Consider the following 19,802-nt stretch of genomic DNA (forward strand, 5'->3'; position numbering starts at 1 on the left):
AAGGAGAGTTGCTGGGTCAACAGCCAAGGGTTGCACATTGTTGCCAGTCATACCTGGCCTCCTTAATTGCGCTTGTGAGCTTACTACGTGATATCGTAGCTTGCACAATCCGTGATGTACTGCAAACTTGCATTGAGTTGCCACGTGAATACGTCAGGGTATCCGGGTTGCAACCCTGGAATACCGTACGCACTTCGGAACATGGGACTGTCCTTGACTCCTTGTCATGTCACATCTATACCGTACCGTACTGTGCATTGCACGAATTCTACGTCCGCAAGCTTCTTTGCGCCGGGTGCCGGATCCGCATGCAACGCGCCTCATGCGACCGCGCTCCGCCGCTCAGCCGCCGTGTTGTTAATGTTACCGACACTGCATTAACACCCAAAAGGGGAACACCCATCACCACACATACACGCACACGGCGCTAGCAGATAGCCCCCATCAGCATGTACATGTAGGACCCCCCGCCCGCATTGAAGATCCCGTTTCGGTGCTTGTGTTAGCTGCTGGCATTACGAAATCTTCTATACTATGGTCACGACGAATCATCCTCACCACAAAACGGTCAACATGCAGTACCCCCGCATCACGCTACGCCCGCCGCCCCGCTCGCACGCCATCACAGCCAAGTACCCAGTGCTTTCGCTTGACCTGCAGCCGTGTACAGCGCCACCCCAAAAGGCCAAGTTGACAAGACAACTGCTGATGCTCCTGAAACACACCGTAACCGCCACCGCCAAGTTAAGATATGACAATGCGTGTACAAGGCGAATGCATACATAATGAGTGCGCATCAGCAAGCTTGCAAGGCACCAGAAAAACGTACCACACGCCGCAATTGGAAACCCGCTTGGGTATGCATTACGCAGGATCACAACAGATAACCAGTCGCTTCTCAATGCGCGCATGGGCTGGAGAATACTGTAGCCAGGCGCGGTGTGTACATGCAGGCATGCTGGCCCCACGGAGCCGAGCGCTGCTAACCCCGCCCCTCCTAGTCCCCACCCGCTTCAGGCCTTGCGCTGTGCCACAACCACTGCCGCTGCCTCTGCTGCTGCCGCCGCTTGCGCCTTGTCCACGGCGGACTGCAGGCTCTGCCGGTAGCCGGCCAGGTCCTCGGGTCCCACGCAGAAATCGCCGAAGCCGGGCGGCGGCGCCTTCAGCCACTCAAACGCGTTCAGGGTGGCTTCAAATGTGTGGACCAACTGCGTGTGACAAGTGCACGTGCGGCAAGTGGACGTGGATGGGGCAAGCGGGCGTGCAGAGGACGGAGGAAGGATGGAGGTCCGTGCACGGGCATGCGAATGGCAGCGCGGAGTGCATGCGGGGAGAGTCCAACAGCGCCATGTGGTGCGTCATGGAAATGCAGGCCACCAATACCGCGTGTGTCGTGTCCGCACCTCTGCGCTTGGGGGTGGGCCGTTATAGACGGCGCCAAAGACGTCATTCGACACGAACCGATAAAAGGCAAACGCCTGCTCCCGCGTCACGAGCTGCCCGGGCTGCGCCTCCAACAGCTTCACGCCCTGCGTGCAGCAGCAGCCGCCCAGCGGCGCCAGTCCGTCAGGAAGAGTCTACAGCAGGTGCCAGCGGCTTGTGGCTGTTTCAAGACCCTTAGACGCACACGGCCCCACCCGTTGCGCCTCTGACTGACCATGTGCTGCCCTTGTGTGTAACCCCTGCACAGCAGCTTGCATAATGTCAACTACCGGACACCCAACCCTCCAACCCTAGCCGCCCTTTAACTGCGACCGCCCCTGCCGTCCATGCCTCACCTCCCAAATAACATCGAAAGCAGCGTCCAAGTCTCGGAGCGTGCAGCAGCCGCCGCCGGTGACAACCGTACCAGCCGCCCCGCCAGCGCCGGCGGCGGCCAGGGTCGTGTCGCGGCCAGCGGCACCCGGCACCAGCATACCGGCAGCAACACCGGCAGCAGCTAGGCCGGGCAGCAGCGGTCCTGCAGGCGCCGCTGCGAGAGCTATGGCCGCAACAGGGGCAGTTCCAGCACCAGCAGCACGCGCCGGTGCGCCAGGCTGTGGCCGATGCGCCTCTTGACTGGGCACGCGCATATGTCGCAGGCTCAGGAGGTCAATCGCACCAGCCACTGCCAGTGTGTTGCTGCTGGGCTGAGGCGCCGCCGCGTTCGCTGCACCGTGGGGGCGTAGCGGCTGCAGGCCGGCCCTGCCTCCCTTAGTGCCAACTGCGGCTACTGCTCCTCCCACAGCCGCAGGCCTGAGCGGCGCTGTGGCCCCGCGGCCGGGCCCTGCACCAACAGCACCAGCAGCAGCACCTCCACCACGCCCACCACGCCCAGCACCGCCGCCACGACCCACATCCGCCGCCGCCACGTGGCCCTGGCCGCCAGCCGGCCCCGCCCTGGGCCCAGGTGCAGGCGCGGCGGCTGCTGCCGCGACTGCTGCTCGGCCCCCGCCACCCCGCCCTGACCCTCGGAGGACCACCCGGTTGGTCTCCTCCTCCATCTCCTCCTCCTCCTCCTCCTCCTCCTCCTCGTCCTCTTCGTCACAGAGGGAGATGACCTCCACAGCCGGCTTTTGCAACGGGCCAGGCCCACGCCTGCGCTTCTTAGGCGGCTCATCATCAGGCGCGAACATGGGCTGGGGCCCGAGAGCCCTTGCCACACGCTCTTGGGCCAGGGCCGCCGCCTTGCGCTTCGGCCTACTACCCACGGCCGCGGCGCCGCCAGATGCCGCCGCAGGCGCGAGAGGCACCGGCGGCCTCCCTGCCTGCGCCCGTGGGGCCCTGGGCAGTATCCCGCGTGTGTGACGCGGCGACAAAGCCGGCTCCTGCGCCTCCTCCTTTTGCGACTGGCTCACCTCCGAGCCGTCCGTGCTGTTGCTCGCCCCCGACTGGCGGCGGTTGGTGGCGGGCGGCCTGGCCGCGTGGCCGGCACCTGCACCGCCACCGCCGCCCAGGGCCGCAGCGGCAGCGCCAGCCGCGCCGCCGCCGGCACCTTGACCGGCCTGCACTCGGCTGGGTGCGGCGGGTGGGCGCCGCTTCGGCTCGGGCGGTGCTACTTCGGCATCCGCCTTCCGCTTCTGCGCGCCCCGTCTGGCCACCGCCGCCGCTGCCGCGGGATGCGCCGTGGCCGCAGCCACAGCCCCGCCCCCCGCTGTGCCCCGCTGCACACCCACAGGCACCAGGTCCACTGACGTCTCCTCATCCTCTCCCTCTCCCGCAATGTCAACAGCCCGGGCTGCCGCAGCTGCAGCTGCAGCAGTCGCTGCTGCCACCTCCCGGCGCCGCCGCCTGGCGTCCTCGGTAATGCGAGCATTGTGCTCGCCCGCCTCTCTCACGGCCGCCAGAGCCAAAGGGTCCAGGTCTTGAGCCGCCAGCTCCATCTCTGCGTCGCTGTCGCTGTCACTGGCAGCAGCGGCAGCCGCCGGTGCCGCGCCGCCAGCACCCCAATGCACCGGTGCAGGCAAGGCGGGCGCATGAACAGCAGCACGACCTGCCGCAGTGCCGCTGGGCTCTGCACCGGCGTCTGCGCCTGCACGGTCTGCCAGTTGGCCTTGGCCACCACCCACACCGCCACCCACCCGACCGCGTCCACGTCCCCGGCCGCGGTCACCAGCCGTGGCTATGGTGCAGACAGTCGCGAGGGCACCGCCTCCGGGCCCCGCGCCGGCAGCGCCATACGGCTGCAGCTGTAGCGGCTGCTGCTGCACAGGACCAGGCAGCAGCATGAGTGGCGCCGCCAGCCGCCCATTGGCTCGGACCGTGGCCATGCGCGACAGCATGATCTCGGTACCCGCCACGCCACCAGCTGCCGCTGCGAGAAGGACATGCTCGGGTCTAGTCTTGGCGCCGCGAGGCCGGCCCCGCTTGCGCGGCGGCGGGGGAGAAGCCTCCTCTGCCTCCTCCCCCTCCCGTTCATCAGTGTTGGCACCAGCAGCCTCCTTGTCCTCGCCATCATCATGCTCCTCCTGCTCCCCGCCCTCCCTCTGCTCCTGGATCTCCTCCTCCCCCGGGCCCTCGCCCTCCTGCAGGCCCGTCTCCTGGCCCTCGTTCTGCTCCTGCGCCACCAGGCCCTGCTCCGCCTGCACCGGGCTCTGCTGCTCTTCCCCCTCCTGCTGCTCCCCCTCGCCTGGCTCCTGCTCCTCAGCGGCATGCGACGCGTCCTTGATGGTCTTAGGCGGCCACGTGAGCTCGCAGTACCTAGCGGGCGGCAGCGCAGCACGTCCGGGCGGCGGCAGGGCATGTCAGGTTAAGGCGACACTAGCTCACGGCAGTCTGCGGCTTTTGTTTGATCCTAATTATGCAGTGCATGCAGTGCAGCCTCAAACCGTGGCGACAGGCTCAGTCGCGCTGGTGCACGGCTGCTCGGGTGCGCACTCACTTGCAGGTCCAGCGTTTTCCTGGCCTCGGCTCCCTGTGCCCCTCGCGCTTGATGCACGTGGCGCAGAAGGAATCCACGCAGCTGCGGCAGCGACATAACCGAGGCACACGGACATGCAGCAGTCCGACGTAAAGGAGAGAGGCCATGGCGCTGCTGCAAACGCACGACGGCCATTGCAACTCTCGTGAACGGCAACTTACTCATCGCACGAGCGCCCGTCCGTCAGCTTCGCCAGCCTGCACCACTTCATTTTGGCGATCTTCCTGTAGCGGGGAGCCGGCCCGCACGCGGCACACCAGTCGATGTTGCCGTGCCGAGCCACTGTGAGCTTGTGCACCAGCTCGCTCAGCTGCACAGCACAAAACACACGCAATCCGACAGGGCAGGAGAGAGTGTGAGTGCTCGGGCCGCTACACGTACATGTGGCCAGGCCAGTACCGGAGGCTTCTACGGTGTTCAGATAGATGAGGAGAAGAGTAAAAAACGCGCATTACAGGACCTAAAGCGATCCGCACGCACGGTGTCCTGAGTGATGCCCAGGTCATGGAGGAATTCGGCCACGTGGTCGGGCGCGCCCGCAGCTGAGCCGCCGCCACCTGCCCCTGAGCCACCAACCCCCGCCTTTGAGCCTGAGCCTGTGCCGCCACTGTAGCCCGCTGCTGAGCCACCACCGCCGCCACCTGCCGCCGCGCCGCCCGCCGCTGCCCTCCCGGGCCGCGACGGCCCGTATAGCGGGTCTCCGTCCAAAAGCTCCTCCAACGCCGTCCGCATATCGCGGGTGCCCACCTGAGGCCGTGTAGGGAATGAGTGAGCTTGAGCAGGCAGCCATGCTTACATGAGCATGCGCGGCATGCCCACCGCAAGCTTGATGTTCAGGTGCAGTGTCTCCATACATGTAGTGCCTCCCACGCGTGGCCACGAACATGTACACATACTTCAATGTATGTGCACACACGTATCATGCAAGGCCTACGGTGTCTACAACTGCACCCGCTTTCTCGGTCTACACGCACGCATACAGCACACACACACACACACACACACACACATATGCACTCACGCACCTGCCGGCGATGCAGCATGGCAACCAGCCGCTGCACTGCCAACACATCTCTTGGGCTGCGTGGCAGCAACATGAGTCTTGACTCGGCTTTGTGCGGCATGTGGGGTGGGAGTGCACACAAACTGCAGGCTGTAGTGGCTAGTCCGCTACCATACCACCAACGACAAGCAATTTTCTTACTCGAAGCGGAAAGACCGGTCGGCAGACGGCGCTGGGTGGCACAGCAGCCGCTGGGCCACACTGGGGCAGCAAAGAGGGCCGTTCCAGGATTTCCGTGAGGTGCAGGTAGGGGCGGTGCGAAATGCTTGCATGGACGCAATACCTGATCAGGATGCATGCCACGTGGTGACAGCTACACACAATCCCACATAATTCACCGCTCAGGGATTAGGCAGATGCCCGGGTTCAGAGCACTCCACACCTGCTTGAGTTGGGCGGCGCGTGCAGCAGCTCCCACACGCTTCGCAACCGCTTGCCCTGCGCCCCGCCGTCCAGCCAGCACAGCGCAGGCCGCGGCGGTAGGCCGCGCAGATGGCGGACCTGGGAGCTGGACAGGACCGCAAAGGACCAGGGTAGCAGGCGCTGCCGCAGCGGGGAGCCCTCCTCCCGCGCCACCATTGTTACGCAGTTCCAGCCGGGGTCTACGCCGCGGGGCCTCTTGATGCGCAGCACCGCCTGCGGGATGGCATATGAATACACACACCATCGGCCATTTGCAAACTCTGCATCTCCCTTAAGTCGTTATGCACGACGTAACCTGACGCGATCATGGCCCCTTTCCGCGCATGAAGATGACTACTGCCACCCAGACGCACACGGAAGTGCGTGCCCGGTTCACGCAGCCGCAGCCGCAGGCAACCGCAACCGCCGACCCACCAGCGGCTCCTGCACCCACACCGCCACCATGCGCAGCGCCTCCACCAGCACCGCCGAGTCGGGGTCGTCCGCGACCTGGCCCAAGCTGTCCGTGTCGAAAGTCAGGTTATTCAGCAGCTCTTTGGCCGTGCTCGACAGCGCTGCCGCCACTTCCGCTTCCTCCAGAAAGCTGCGCACGTCCTCCGGGCTGCTCAGCACGCGCAGCGACGTGTTGGGTGGCAAGCCTCCCCCCACCGCGGCCGCCGCGGCAGCTGGCATCAGTGCCACCCAGTAGCGCTGCGGAGGCGCGAGATTGCAAGCATTTGAGTAACGAGCCTGCTAATTGCGTTGAGTTTCCGTCCCACGGACACTTGCCCCAATATTCATGGCGCGACTGACAGGCGGCATATGCACATGATGACAGTCAGGCAGGGAAGCCACAAACGCACCCGCGCAAGTCTCGGCACCATCCCCGGCTCATCCTCCGGTGCGGTGTACTCGCAGTTGAACCGCAGCTCCGCCTGCACATACAGGTGCTGGTGCGGCGGGTGCCCCGAAGGAGGACGAGGAGGAGGGGGGGCACGATGCCCCCGCTCCGGCGACTGCCCTTCCGGCCGCGGCGCCGGGGGCTGTGCCGGCGGTGGGGCTGTGCCCCCTGAGGTGAGCCGTGCATCTGCCGCAACCTCCAACGCGCCGGTAGGTGCCGGCGGCGCGCTGGCCCGGCGCGCTGCTGCTGGTCCGCCTGCTGAGGGCGCAGCACATGGCGTCTGCGCTGCTGATTTCGGCAGCTGCGTGCCTGCCAAAGCCACCGCGCTGCTGACACCAGCACTGAGCAACCAACCCCCCAATACACGGTCGATTAAGCCCACGAATTTGCTGGCAAGGCCGGCCTTGCTTGCGGGCGCGCTCCCACCCCCTGCGAGTTTCACGTCAGGCGCTGACGCCGACCGTGTCACCCGCTGTCCTGGTAGTTCATGCTCCGCCTGCTGCTCCGCCGGCCGCACCGGACTGCCCACATCACCCGAGCCCGCGGTCCCGTGCAGGCCGTTCGGCAGTGCGTCCCCACTCGCTTGCCCGGCGCTCCTGGGCGGCGACGTGCCCGCTGTGTCGGCCCCGCCACCCTGCCCCATCGCCTGTGCGGGCTCAGCACCAGCTGCCGCCGCTGCCGCTGCCTGGCACTTGTCGCAGACGCACGTCAGCAGCCTGCAAAGCTTTGCAGTGACTAAGTGCACGTCGGTGTCCGCCGGTTGCTCCACCTCACAGACCAGCCAAGGCTGCGCGAGCGAGCAAGAGGCACACCAGGGTGGTTGGGCAGGACCGCAGAGGACATACGAGCGCCAGGGCACATACGAAAGCACGCCAACGGGTGGTTGACAAGGTGCCTTACCTTTGCCAGCCCCCGAGCTGCATCCGTGTGCGGCTGTCCACACAGGCTGCATTTGATATGGCCGGTGCGGAACCGGCCATGGTCGTGCAGCTGGCGCAACGCTTTCTGCCAAATACCGGCGAAGCCTTCTCCCTCACGAGGAGGGTCTTGTTTAGTGTTTATGATTTCCATGTAGAACAGCGTCGTCAGTGTCACTGACCACCATTCCAGTCAAAGTTACCAGTTGGCGCTCACGTTCACACTCCAGTCTCACATTGCAGCTGTAACTGTGAATGTAACATGGCATGTAGTTTAGGTCACATACGGGTGCCACAGAACAACACCCTTGCAAGCATGCTCACGAGGCAAGTAGCGCCTTTGTCAGTAACAACAAGCGATCGATGGCATATCAAGTAAATGGTCCTTAACCTTGTCGGACAGGCACAGCGAAGCAAGCCCCATCTGCGGATCGGTCAACCGCACGCCTACCCCACGCCGCTGTGCTGTCACGTTGCCAGGGGCTCCCCTGGGCTGATTGCCCGATTCCCAGGGGAACCCCCACCCTATCTGACATTGGCAATCTGGCATGCAAAGCTCGGGCGCAGTTCGACTCAACGTACCACAGTTGAAGGCAGGCGTGATATGAGCACGTCCACAAGATGCATATTTGAGGTGCACACGCACACTTCACGCAGTTGTCCGTACGACCAGAGGCCCGTGCGCCCAGCCATGCAACTGTACGTCGGCACGTCGGTGCGTTGACTGCCTCTCCGCGCGCAGCCCTAAAACGCAAGTGATGCAACCCAGAAAAGTAGCCGATGCGTGGGGTCAGTGCAGAAAGTCCCCCGCTTGTTACAAGAGATCGAACATCCCGTGGGGGCACCCCTGCAGGAAATGACCGCTAATTTGCTATGCAATATACGACTTGGATGCATGTGCAAGCAAGATTATGCGGGCTCTGACGCTCTCCACAAGCAACCACCAATTCCCTGACATCCCGAGTGTGTCCACACTGAACCAGCCTGCTACGGAGTCCAGTCATGAGTCAGTGCATTGCGCACAGTCCAAGCGTCCACTGCTGCCGCTGCTACCGATACTCCTTCATTCAAGCGTGCGCCAAGGCCCACGAAAGTTTAGCCAAAGCAACCCCCCACAAACGTCCCATAACAATGGACCGCGGCGAGACACCTCACCTTGCGTCTCACACCATTTTCCTTGTCATTACGAACGATACGGTATCACCGAACAGTAAGTAACGGACAAGCCCCCATTCCCTCAACACACACCCACACATACACATGCGCGCATGGCGCTTTATATACAAACTTCTGGTTGAGTTCCGCAGTGCAACACACGCACGCACATACAGCTATCGCTTATCCCAGGCGCCCCCCGACCAAACAGTTGTCACGCAGGACAGCCCGCTGTACATGCAATAGCAGCCATGCTTTGGTGCTTGGGTCTACCACTGTTACCAAGGGTCTCAGTAAGGCGTCGCCGACCTTCAAAGCAAAGGACCGGCCACACACGGTGCGCTCCCTATCCACTCCTCTCGAGTCGAATCGGACTCAGTCCCTCCCCACCCCTGCCACAAAGCCACGCAAACATTACAGTGCCTGCTGTGCTGCCGGCGCCGCCACCGCCACCGCCACCGCCGCCATCACCTGCACCGCCGCCCTCGCCACTGCCGCCGCCACCCCGCCGCAGTGTCGGCCGCTACAGCCGCTGCTGCAGTATGTGCATGCAGGCCTGCAGGTCCTTCGGGCCCGCCGGTTTGGACAGCCCCTCCAAGCGATTCAACACGCCTATCAACGCCTGGGCGATCTGCATGTGCACGTGCGTGCGTGGCATGACGGGCGCGTGTGACAGCAATCATCACGAGGGGGAAGGGCGACTGTGTGAAAGATAGGGCCAGTGCAGGGTGGCAGATAAGGAGCTACTGCCGGAGGATGCGACGCTCGCCGCGTGCTAAGCGGGCTATGCCACTACCTGCTGTACAGTGTAACTTATGACCCCAACTAGACCATCTTTTAGACGCACCTCCGGTTCATTGCATCGCTTCCGCACCCGAGTGAAGATGAACTTTGCAAAGGCATCCACCTGTTCGCGCATTGGCTCCTGCCACAGCTGTTGCTGCAGCTGCACACCGCAAGGGTTGCGGCAAGAGGCCCACGGGGTAATGGTCAGCACACGTGAAAGCACAGCAAAGACACGACCCTTTATGCCCATGCGGCCGCGCTCATCGCCTGTGCCTTACCGAGACCACAGCGTTCCACACGTCATGCAAGGACCGGTGCGGGCCGCTGCCGTTGGCGGCCGCACCCACGCCTGCAACGACACCGGCAGCCGTGCCAGCAGTGGCGGCGCCCGCCGCCAGCGCCACGGCCGCCCCTGCGCTGCCGTGCGCATCATGCTGCTGCACAGCCTGCGGCCGCGCCCTATACCCGGGCGTTGCCGCATGCTGCAGGGCCTCCAGCTCCCTTGCCGCAGCCTGGGTGTTGAAGCTGGGCTGCGGCACATCGCCGCCCACAGCCGCGCCCGCATCCGCCTGACGGCCCGAAGGTAGCCGGCCGCCCGAGACACCGCCTCCAGTCCTTCTGCCTGGGGCCGCGCTGCTGCCGTTCCCCCCTGATACGCTGACAGAGGGAGCGGCCGCTGGTCCGGACGCCGCCACGGCCGCCGCAGCCGCCTGGTGCACTGCAGTCGGTCTGAGCGGCGCTGTGGCCCCGTGGCCGGGCCCTGCACCAACAGCACCAGCAGCAGCACCCCCGCCACGCCCAGCACCGCCGCCGGCGCCGCCACGACCCACATCCGCCGCCGCCACCTGGCCCTGGCCGCCAGCCGGCCCCGCCCTGGGCCCAGGTGCAGGCGCGGGGGCTGCTGCCGCGGCTGCTGCTCGGCCCCTGCCAACCCGCCCTGACCCTCGGAGGACCACCCGGTTGGTCTCCTCCTCCTCCATCTCCTCCTCCTCCTCCTCCTCGTCACAGAGGGAGATGACCTCCACAGCCAGCTCTTGCAACGGGCCAGGCCCACGCCTGCGCTTCTTAGGCGGCTCATCATCAGGCGCGAACATGGGCTGGGGCCCGAGAGCCCTTGCCACACGCTCTTGGGCCAGGGCCGCCGCCCTGCGCTTCGGCCTACTACCCACGGCCGCGGCGCCGCCAGATGCGAGAGGACGTCGACCGGCCTTGGGCGCGGGAGGCCGGCCACGCGTGTGCTGCGGCGGCAGGGGCCTTTCCCGCTGCCGCTGCATGTCCCTGGTGGCCTGTTGCAGGCAGTCATCCTCCTCCTCCTCCTCCTCCTCCTCACCCTCCTCGTCCACCGGCTGGGTAGCGTCCGTACCGACCGTGTCAGCAGAGCTGTTGCTCGCCCCCGACTGGCGGCGGTTGGTGGCGGGCGGCCTGGCCGCGTGGCCGGCACCTGCACCGCCACCGCCGCCCGGGGCAGCAGCGGCAGTGCCAGCCGCGCCGCCGCCGGCACCTTGACCGGCTTGAACTCGGCTGGGTGCGGCGGGTGGGCGCCGCTTCGGCTCGGGCGGTGCTACTTCGGCATCCGCCTTCCGCTTCTGCGCGCCCCGTCTGGCCATCGCCGCCGCTGCCGCGGGATGCGCCGTGGCCGCAGCCACAGCCCCGCCCCCCGCTGTGCCCCGCTGCACACCCACAGGCACCAGGTCTACTGACGTCTCCTCGTCCTCTCCTTCTTCCGCAATGTCAACAGCCCGGGCTGCCGCAGCTGCAGCTGCAGCAGTCGCTGCTGCCACCTCCCGGCGCCGCCGCCTGGCGTCCTCGGTAATGCGAGCATTGTGCGCGCCCGCCTCTCTCACGGCCGCCAGAGCCAAAGGGTCCAGGTCTTGAGCCGCCAGCTCCATCTCTGCGTCGCTGTCGCTGTCACTGGCAGCAGCGGCAGCCGCCGGCGCTGCGCCGCCAGCACCCCAATGCACCGGTGCAGGCAAGGCGGGCGCATGAGCAGCAGCAGGACCTGCCCGCCCCTTGGGGACATCGCCATCAGCACGAGCAGCCTGGGTGGCATTTAGGCCTGCTGCACCGCGGCCTCCACCGCGACCTCTGCCTCGACCGCCACCCCAAGCGGCAGTGGTGGCAGTTCCAGCCGCCTGCCCCGTGGCGCCCGCAGCAGCTACACCGGCGTCGCTTGCGTTGCGCTGCTGCGGCGCAGCAGCTCTTATGCCCACATTGTAGTCGGGCTGCCGCTCCCTCCCTGCAGCACCCCCAGCCGCAGCGATCAGCCCTGGGTGCGCGTGCCGCTCCCTTCGTTGGATCCAGCGCACCGGGCCGCCTGCTGCCCTGCACTCCGCCCGCAGGCCCGCCTCCAGCCGCGCAGCTCGGCGGCGGCCCCCCTCCGCATCCCACTGCTCGCTCTCACCCGTCAAACAAGAGTCGTCCGCTGTATCCGAGTCCGTCCCTGCCGCCGGCTCTGTCCCCGCCCCTGCTGCGGCTGGCGGTGGTGCTGCTGCGGCCGGAGATGTTGCGTCCCTGCCGCGCCGTGGCCGGGCCCCTTGTCTGCCTCCACCACCGCCGCCGTCCTCGGAGCTCTGCGCCGGCCCACTGTCGCCCTCGCTGCTGCCCATAAGGCCGGTGCTGTCCTCCTCCTTTCCTTCCTCCTCCTCCTCCTCCTCCTGCTCCTCCTCCTCCTCCTCCTCCTCGTCCTCCTCCCCCTCCTCCTCCTCCTCCTCCTCCTCGTCCTCCTCCTCGTCCTCCTCCTCCTCCGCCTGGCCCTGGTCCTCGTCAACCTCCTCAGCGCCCTCGCCCTCCACTCCATCCTCCTCCTCGTCCAGCTGCTCTTCCGAGGCGCCCGGCTCGCCCTTGACCTGGACGGCCTGCTGCCGCTGGCGCCCCTGCCGCACCTCCGCCAGCTCATCCTCAATGGTGGCGGCTTTTAAGGTGTGCCGGCAGTACCTGGAGGCAGCACGTGGTAGATCGCAGGTGAGGTGCGCCGTCGGCACATGGCTGGCGTAAGCCGGGGGTAAGTTGCTAGACCTCCTGGTTGCAGCCTGATTGACGCACAGACACGGGTTGCTCAAGGGTCAGGAAGCAAGCAGGCTATTGGAGTGGAGGGTAGAGCTTCTACTTGCTCCACATGGATGGTGAAGCGCCGCGGCACATTAAAAGGCACTCACCGGCACACCCACGGGTCATTCGCCAAGTCGTCCCAGCCGGGCGTCGAGCGCATGCAGGTGTGGCAGAACGAGTCCACACAGCTGGGTACAGCAGGGAGTGAGGAGGGAGGGTTGTGGTTTCCGATCCCAAACGACCCGGAAGGCTGCGTGCGTGCAGCTGTCGGGTTTTCTTGTGGCCTCAGACTGTGGAGGGGCTCAACCCCTTTTCCCGTGACCGGGGAACACTCAATGTTGCTAGCACTCGTGTCGAAAATGCAATCCAATGCTGCCTCCACCTCCACAACTCACATGTCACACATCACGAGCTCCGATTGCGACCTGGAATCATCGGCTTCACCGCCGCACTGCGCACAGCAAGCGATGTTGCCATCTAGTGCGAAGTTGCCATCTAGTGCGACGTCGGGCCGGATCAGATTGCACACCTGCGCCAAACGCCCGGCATCCGTAGTGTCGGTTACGAAGCGGGAGGGGCGCGGTGGGAACAGTTAGCATGGGACTGGGTGCGACAGGGAGTGTCGGCACCGACCGACGCTACACTGACACATGTGGCTTCGCTGCTGTTAGCGCAGCCGAATCCTCGCTGCTGTATGCCCACACCGGTGCTGTGGCTTCCAAACTTCAGCACCACCGGGCACAACACTGCGCACCGTTTCCGCGTCGGTGTTGAGGTCGCGAAGCAGCGCGTACGCTCTCTGTGTCCCGCCCGCCGCACCCAGCCGCCCAGCCGCTCCCTGCACGGCCCCAGCGGCCCCAGCACTTGCTCCCCGCGCTACCGAGTACAGCAGCTCCTGGCACTGCAGCTCCCTCAACAGCTTGCCGGGGGTAATCTGCACGCACAGCGGGGTGCCTCGGAACAGCTACACTACTGGGCATAGCGCCAGGGCACACACTCAGGACGGAGCTGGGCGGTAAGGAGGGGCGAGGACCGCCGCAACAACAACAGGCGCGCTGGTCAGGCGGATGAGGCGCGGCTGGCCCAGGCCCTTGCCCCTGCGCACCCACCTGCCACTCAACGTTAACCTTATTCGCACGCCGGCGCAGTAGCGCCACCAGGCGCTGCAGGATGATGGTCGGCAGCGGGCTGCGACGCCTGACGCATCAGTGCGTTACGGGTTCGCGGCACGCAAACGGCACGTGCGGGTCAGTTGTCATGACGGTATGTGCGTGAACACGCCCAAGCCACACACACACCCCGCTTGATGCAGGCCTGCTACGTTGGAGTTGGCTACGTCCATCGGGGCGCTCACCCCATGAAGCCTTCCCTCCACACCTACATGGATTGGTCATCCTGGCTGTCTTCTGCTTGGTGCAGCAGCGTCACGGCCACACTGCGAGCAGTCACCACGTGTGCACCAGGGTGCACCAGGGGGGACCAGGGGCATCCGGAGGAGTCAAACCAGCAGCGCCGCCACACACGCGCGCTGGAGCCCGGCCAAAAGTGCTACCGCTCTACTTCACTGTGCCACGCCAACCCCGACACCCAACTTGACCAACCGCACCTGTGAGAGTACGGCGGCGCGTGCAGCAGCTGCCACACGCTCCACCGCGGCTTGCCCTGATCCCCGTCGTGCAGCAGGCGCACCGCAGGCCGCGGCGCGATGCGCGAGGTCCGTATGAAGTCGCTTTCTAGCACTTCAGAGGCCCAGCGCAGCAGGCGCTGCCGCAGTGGAGCGCGCGGCTCCTCGAGCGGCGCCTGCACGCGGCCGGGCTCCGGCGCCAGGCCTGGTTGGTCGGCAGTGGCCTGCAGGGCCGGCAGCGGCGAGAACCATCAGTACACACGGTGCTGAGCCATGGATTGCAGGCTGGTCAGCAATGCGCACCCGTCAACTGGCATCTTCCCAGTTCGGGCATGCAACGGACCGACAGGCCATTAGCACATGCGCAAACACACCAGCCGCAACAGCCGACCCACCGGCGGCTCCTGCACCCACACCGCCAACATGCGCAGTGCCTCCACCAGCACCGCCGAGTCGGGGTCGTCCGCGACCTGGCCCAAGCTGTCCGTGTCGAAAGTCAGGTTATTCAGCAGCTCCTTGGCCGTGCTCGACAGCGCTGCCGCCACTTCCGGTTCCACCAGAAAGCTGCGCACGTCCTCCGGGCTGCTCAGCACGCGCAGCGACGTGTTGGGTGGCAAGCCTCCCCCCGCCGCGGCCGCCGCGGCAGCTGGCATCAGTGCCACCCAGTAGCGCTGCGGAGGCGCGAGATTGCAAGCATTTGGATAAGAAGCCTGTTGGACGCGATGAGTTTCCGTCCCATTGACGCTTGCCCCAATATTCATGGCGCGACTGACAGGCGGCACATGCACATGACGACAGTCAGGGCAGGGAAGCCACAAACGCACCCACGTAAATCTCGGCTCCATCCCCGGCTCATCCTCCGGTGCGGTGTAATCGCAGTTGAACCGCAGCTCCGCCTGCACATACAGGTGCTGGTGCGGCGGGTGCCCCGAAGGAGGACGAGGAGGAGGGCGGGCACGATGCCCCCGCTCCGGCGACTGCCCTTCCGGCCGCGGCGCCGGGGGCTGTGCCGGCGGTGGGGCAGCTGCGGCTGTGCCCCCTGAGGTGAGCCGTGCACCTGCCGCAACCTCCAACGCGCCGGTAGGTGCCGGCGGCGCGCTGGCCCGGCGCGCTGCTGCTGGTCCGCCTGCTGAGGGCGCAGCAAATGGCGTCGGAGCCGCTGACCTCGGGAGCTGCGTGCCTGCCGAAGCCACCGCGCCGCTGACACCAGCACCGAAGCACATGTTGCTGGCAAGGCCGGCCTTGCTTGCGGGCGCGCTCCCACCCCCTGCGAGTTTCACGTCAGCCGCTGACGCCGACCGTGTCACCCGCTGTCCTGGTAGCTCATGCTCCGCCTGCTGCTCCGCCGGCCGCACCGGACTGCCCACATCACCCGAGCCCGCGGTCCCGTGCAGGCCGTTCGGCAGTGCATCCCCACTCGCTTGCCCGGTGCTCCATGGCGGCGACGTGCACGCTGTGTCGGCCCCGCCACCCGGCCCCATCGCCTCAGCACCAGCTGCCGCCGCTGCCGCTGGCTGGCACTTGTCGCAGACGCACGTCAGCAGCCTGCAAAGCTTTGCAGTGACTAAGGGCACGTCGGTGTCCGCCGGTTGCTCCACCTCACACACCAGCCAAGGCTGCGCGAGCGAGCAAGGGGCACACCATGGCGGTTGGGCAGGACCGCGGAGGACACACGAACACCGGGGCACATGCCAAAAACACGCCGACGGGTGGTTGACAAGGTGCCTTACCTTTGCCACCCCCCGAGCTGCATCCGTGTGCGGCTGTCCACACAGGCTGCACACAGGCTCCTCGGTGCCTGGGTCAGTGCGGAACCGGCCATGGTCGTGCAGTGGGCGCAACGCTTTTCCCCAAATACCGGCGAAGCCTTCTCCCTCACGGGGAGGGTCTTGCTTAGTGTTTATGATTTCCATGTAAAACAGCGTCGGCAATGTCACTCTTGCAAGAACACCATTCCAGTCAAAGTTACCAGTTGGCGCTCACGTTCACACTCCAGTCTCATAATACGCTAAAGTTGTATGCATGCATCCTTTGCATTGTCATCAGGCTTAGAGCTAGTGCCTTTATCCGCGGTGAACAGGGTTGCGTACTTGGCTCAGCTGTCGCTGTAGGTTTACATGAATGATGATGTGGCCATATTGGCATAAGCTAGTTACGACCTTAAGCCTCCCCGCTTGACGTCATCGGCCGTGCCCCGCCAGGCCCCGCCCGCAGCGTGCCAGATGACTTGAGCATGTCACGGGCCCCTCATCACGCGTAGACCTGAGACCCCAATGCCTTTGACTCGCGCTCGCATAACTTCATGCTCGCAGCGCTTTCGACCATCTGTGCTATGCCGCGGCGCTGTCGGACAGGCCCTCGCGGGAGTGCAGCACTGCAGCGATGTCGCCTATCAGGGCCACAGGAGCCACATCAAATTTTCTTGCGCACAGGGGTCACACCACATTTCCTGACCAGAACCCGCCGATTTCCGCCTCAGGCGAATGCTGATTGTCTTCCCACTAAACCAGCAAGTTGATACTATACATATGAAGGGATTGAAGTCGTGGGGGAGCCATGGGTGACCTTGGCGACGTCTCAACGCACTCTTTGGGCCGTCAGGGAGCCCGTACAGAGCCCCCCCTACCCCCCCCTAAGCCCCCCCCCCCCGCACGGGTAGGGCCATACGGCACTTGGGGGCTGGCAAGGTATCGGACACGTTGGCAAGGTTCCTGAAGCCTCCCAAAAGGTTACTGAACCTGGCTGAACCAGCAAGTTGCTCCTATACATTTGAAGGGATTGAAGTCGTGCGGGAGGCATGGGTGACCTTTGGGCCGTCTCAATGCAATCTTTGGGCCCGTGCAGAGCCCTGCCCCAAGCCCCCCCCTGGCAAGGTTGCTGAAGATATCTAGTCCAGTCCCGTCAGTTTATCCCAGGGTCCATTGAAAGGGTCAAAGATGCGCCAGTTTTGGACAGGGGCCACAACTGAAGTAAAGCCGGGTTGGGTGTGCGATGGGACTGTGTTAAGGCAGGTTGGTGAAGTCCCGCCCGGTGCAGCTGATTCCCAGACCCCAGAAGATGGCAAACAATTTGCAATGGCAGGGCTGGAGTGCGCGGCTGGTTGAACGCCGGAGTTACTGTACCGACGCTTTGCTGGCTGGCTGAAAGTTTGCTGATGCGCATTCCTCACGCTCCGGGCGCCCAGCCAGGCGATAGCACCACACAGACCAGACACAGACACAGACACACCGCAACGCCACACTCGCGATGCAGAGCCGCAGCGCACCTGCAGGAAGGTGACCAGCGTCCACAGATGAGCACCAGAGGCAGAATGCAGCAGAGCAATGGCTGGGCTAGGCCGGGCGACAGTTAGACAAGCAGGGGCGAACCCGGGCGCGGAGGGGCGCGGCAAGGTGGCAGAAAGCCGGGTTGGGTGCGGGTAGAGGCGCCCACGTAGCAAAGTGGGGGCCGGAAGCAGGGGCCACACTATTACTGGGTTGCGCATGCACTCTGACCATCTGTATTGCACCAGGCGAGGTATAGACATAAACCCGCCGGCAAGGCGAGGACGCTGCTTCGCGGCTGCTGGCGGCTGGAGGAATACGCGGCTCCGCTGGGACGATCGCAGCTACCTGAGTTATAAGATACCCTCGGATTGCTAGCTCAATACCATTGCAAACCTGAACTCACACTGTGTGAAAGTACACGAAATTTATTGACAAGGGCATGACAACCCGTCCTCGAACCCATGTCCACTGCACCCGCCCGCAGGGGCATGCCGCACGCCACACCGCAACGGCGAGGCGTAATGTGCCCGAAGGACCACGCCGCTCACACAGATGCACCGTTCGCATTTGCACAACGTCTCCAAGGGCAGCGGCGCCAGCTGGCAGGCTGGTGACCGTTGTACCCACTGCAACCACCACCACTTGTCCCCACACAAGGGAATCTTCAATGGGTGGTGAGCAGTGTTCCACGGCACGGCACACCTGGTTTTGGCCGCTCTCCTCTCCACACACCCCTGACCACACACACCAACCACCCAATCGCAACGGACGTCCGTCTCAGCGCTCCCGCACAGCCATTTACTGCAAGTCGTCGCATGTCCAACGCCTCAAGCACACCTGGGTGAACAGGCTGGTTGCAACCAAAGAGCGCCTCGCCCAGACACCGCACGCGACCCCACACCGGGGGTCGGGAGGCGGCAGCGGGTCAGGGGAACTCCATCAACTAGGTCAACTTCAACTAGTTAACACCGCCATACTCCTGCCGGCAAAAGACCGCCGGCCGGTCGCGGCCCAGGAGCTGCAGGATCAACAGCAGCCGCATGTTGAGGGCCGCGTTCTCGTCACGGTCCTGCGGGCGCGGGCAGCATGGTGGGGGGCGGGGGCGGGTTTGTCCAGTGTGTCGCGTGTCGCCCACGAACCTTTCCGGCCCTGCCCACGAAACTTTTCAGCCCTGCCGTCATCCACCAAGCGACCTGCATCGCTGCAGACTGGCGGCGGCGGCGGCGGCGGCAGTGGTGGCGGCGGCAGCGGCGGCAGTGGCAGCGGCGGCAGCGGCAGCAGCGGCGGCGGCGGCAGCAGCAGCGGGGGCGCGTGCGCGCATCTTGGTAGCGGAGGGGGCGGGAAAGGCCACGTGGAGGAGGAGAGCGCAGCGCCGCCCAACAAGCGGCGCAAGCGCTCAGGCTGAGGAGCCGGCTGGTGTCTAGGTAGCGGTCCGCGGTGGGGCTGGCAGGGCATGCGTAGCGGCATGACAAGTAGTGCGGCTGTTGACAACTGTGCTGCGTCTGGCTGCGCTTGGCTCTGCTGTGGCATCGCGATTGCTAGGCACATGGTTTGGCTAAGTGCCTGTGGAAACCGACCCCGGCTATGTCCGGGCGATGAGGTTGTTCGGCCTCAGGCTGTGGAGGGTCTCAGCCCCTTTTCCCCGTGACCGGGGAACACTTGATCGACCCCGCCCACATTCCGTCATCCATCGTCACTCATGTCACTCCCACTTACCCACGTCGTGTGACAGTCGTTATTGCAGACCAGGACGTGGAAGTCCGCGCCACCCTGCGGCAGCTCCTTGCGGCGCAGGGTGCGGCGCCCGCAGTTCGCACACACCTGGAAGGGCAGGTTATGGGCGAGGTCAGCGGCGTGTACTGTCAATGTGTACCGCTGTGCCCTCACCATGCTGGTGCGGTACTCGTTGATCACGATGACGTGGCGCGCGAACCGCTCACGCAGTAGCCGCACGAATTCCTTGCGCGGCGGCTGACCCGCCCGGCTGATTGTGACGACGCTGCCGCCACCCCAGCCCACCACGTGCGTCACCTCCGGCTCCTGGGCCGCCTTGAACAAAGCACCAGCCAGTTGCGGTCAGCAGACAATTGCATACACGTCACGAACAAACGTTGTGAAGGGTCCAACCAGCGACAGAAGTGTCTTCGCTGCATTCGGTGGCAATCGGGCCGCGGTGCAGCCGCTGACAAAGTAATCGTCCGGCCAGTTCGTCTGGTCTCATACAGAGCTTTCATTTCAATA

At 65.0% G+C, this 19,802-nt stretch overlaps 3 protein-coding genes across 3 annotated transcripts; all 3 read right to left on the reverse strand.

The window, feature by feature from the left end:
* Nucleotide 1: 1 nt before the first annotated feature.
* CHLRE_10g419350v5 (uncharacterized protein) lies at nucleotides 2-8,047 on the reverse strand. Its single transcript, XM_043066439.1, has 12 exons — nucleotides 7,666-8,047; nucleotides 6,728-7,552; nucleotides 6,300-6,575; nucleotides 5,845-6,098; nucleotides 5,604-5,663; nucleotides 5,425-5,479; nucleotides 4,880-5,146; nucleotides 4,561-4,709; nucleotides 4,361-4,441; nucleotides 1,779-4,179; nucleotides 1,404-1,529; nucleotides 2-1,208 (listed from the first exon to the last, which is right to left on the reverse strand). The coding sequence occupies exons 2-12, from the start codon at nucleotides 7,406-7,408 to the stop codon at nucleotides 1,014-1,016; spliced, it is 4,545 nt and encodes a 1,514-aa protein (XP_042919836.1). The 5' UTR covers nucleotides 7,409-7,552; nucleotides 7,666-8,047; the 3' UTR covers nucleotides 2-1,013.
* Nucleotides 8,048-8,101: 54 nt separating this feature from the next.
* Nucleotides 8,102-16,797, reverse strand: CHLRE_10g419400v5 (uncharacterized protein). The gene is made up of 12 exons (XM_043066440.1): nucleotides 16,026-16,797; nucleotides 15,120-15,911; nucleotides 14,691-14,966; nucleotides 14,278-14,519; nucleotides 14,053-14,106; nucleotides 13,781-13,868; nucleotides 13,426-13,605; nucleotides 13,067-13,200; nucleotides 12,779-12,859; nucleotides 9,902-12,557; nucleotides 9,685-9,783; nucleotides 8,102-9,468 (listed from the first exon to the last, which is right to left on the reverse strand). Exons 2-12 carry the CDS (start codon nucleotides 15,774-15,776, stop codon nucleotides 9,361-9,363), a joined length of 4,575 nt encoding a protein of 1,524 aa, XP_042919837.1. The 5' UTR covers nucleotides 15,777-15,911; nucleotides 16,026-16,797; the 3' UTR covers nucleotides 8,102-9,360.
* A 1,114-nt stretch (nucleotides 16,798-17,911) lies between these two features.
* CHLRE_10g419443v5 (uncharacterized protein) lies at nucleotides 17,912-19,717 on the reverse strand. The gene is made up of 3 exons (XM_001702567.2): nucleotides 19,449-19,717; nucleotides 19,278-19,382; nucleotides 17,912-18,630 (listed from the first exon to the last, which is right to left on the reverse strand). The coding sequence occupies exons 1-3, from the start codon at nucleotides 19,449-19,451 to the stop codon at nucleotides 18,520-18,522; spliced, it is 219 nt and encodes a 72-aa protein (XP_001702619.2). The 5' UTR covers nucleotides 19,452-19,717; the 3' UTR covers nucleotides 17,912-18,519.
* Nucleotides 19,718-19,802: the final 85 nt, after the last annotated feature.

This window comes from Chlamydomonas reinhardtii, chromosome 10 (genome assembly GCF_000002595.2).
Source record: "Chlamydomonas reinhardtii strain CC-503 cw92 mt+ chromosome 10, whole genome shotgun sequence".
Lineage (NCBI taxonomy): Eukaryota > Viridiplantae > Chlorophyta > Chlorophyceae > Chlamydomonadales > Chlamydomonadaceae > Chlamydomonas > Chlamydomonas reinhardtii.

Coding starts and splice junctions, on each gene's coding strand:
- CHLRE_10g419350v5 (XM_043066439.1), bottom strand. CDS start 7,408: ATGGGGCAGGGTGGCGGGGCCGACACAGCGGGCACGTCGCCGCCCAGG. Junction 5,480..5,603: donor GACCGGTCTTTCCGCTTCGA/GTAAGAAAATTG, acceptor GCTGCCACGCAG/CCCAAGAGATGTGTTGGCAG. Junction 4,442..4,560: donor GACGGGCGCTCGTGCGATGA/GTAAGTTGCCGT, acceptor TCGCTGCCGCAG/CTGCGTGGATTCCTTCTGCG.
- CHLRE_10g419400v5 (XM_043066440.1), bottom strand. CDS start 15,776: ATGGGGCCGGGTGGCGGGGCCGACACAGCGTGCACGTCGCCGCCATGG. Junction 13,869..14,052: donor AGCCAGGATGACCAATCCAT/GTAGGTGTGGAG, acceptor CTGATGCGTCAG/GCGTCGCAGCCCGCTGCCGA. Junction 9,469..9,684: donor AGCGATGCAATGAACCGGAG/GTGCGTCTAAAA, acceptor GTGCACATGCAG/ATCGCCCAGGCGTTGATAGG.
- CHLRE_10g419443v5 (XM_001702567.2), bottom strand. Junction 18,631..19,277: donor ACGACTGTCACACGACGTGG/GTAAGTGGGAGT, acceptor CCGCGCCCGCAG/GACCGTGACGAGAACGCGGC.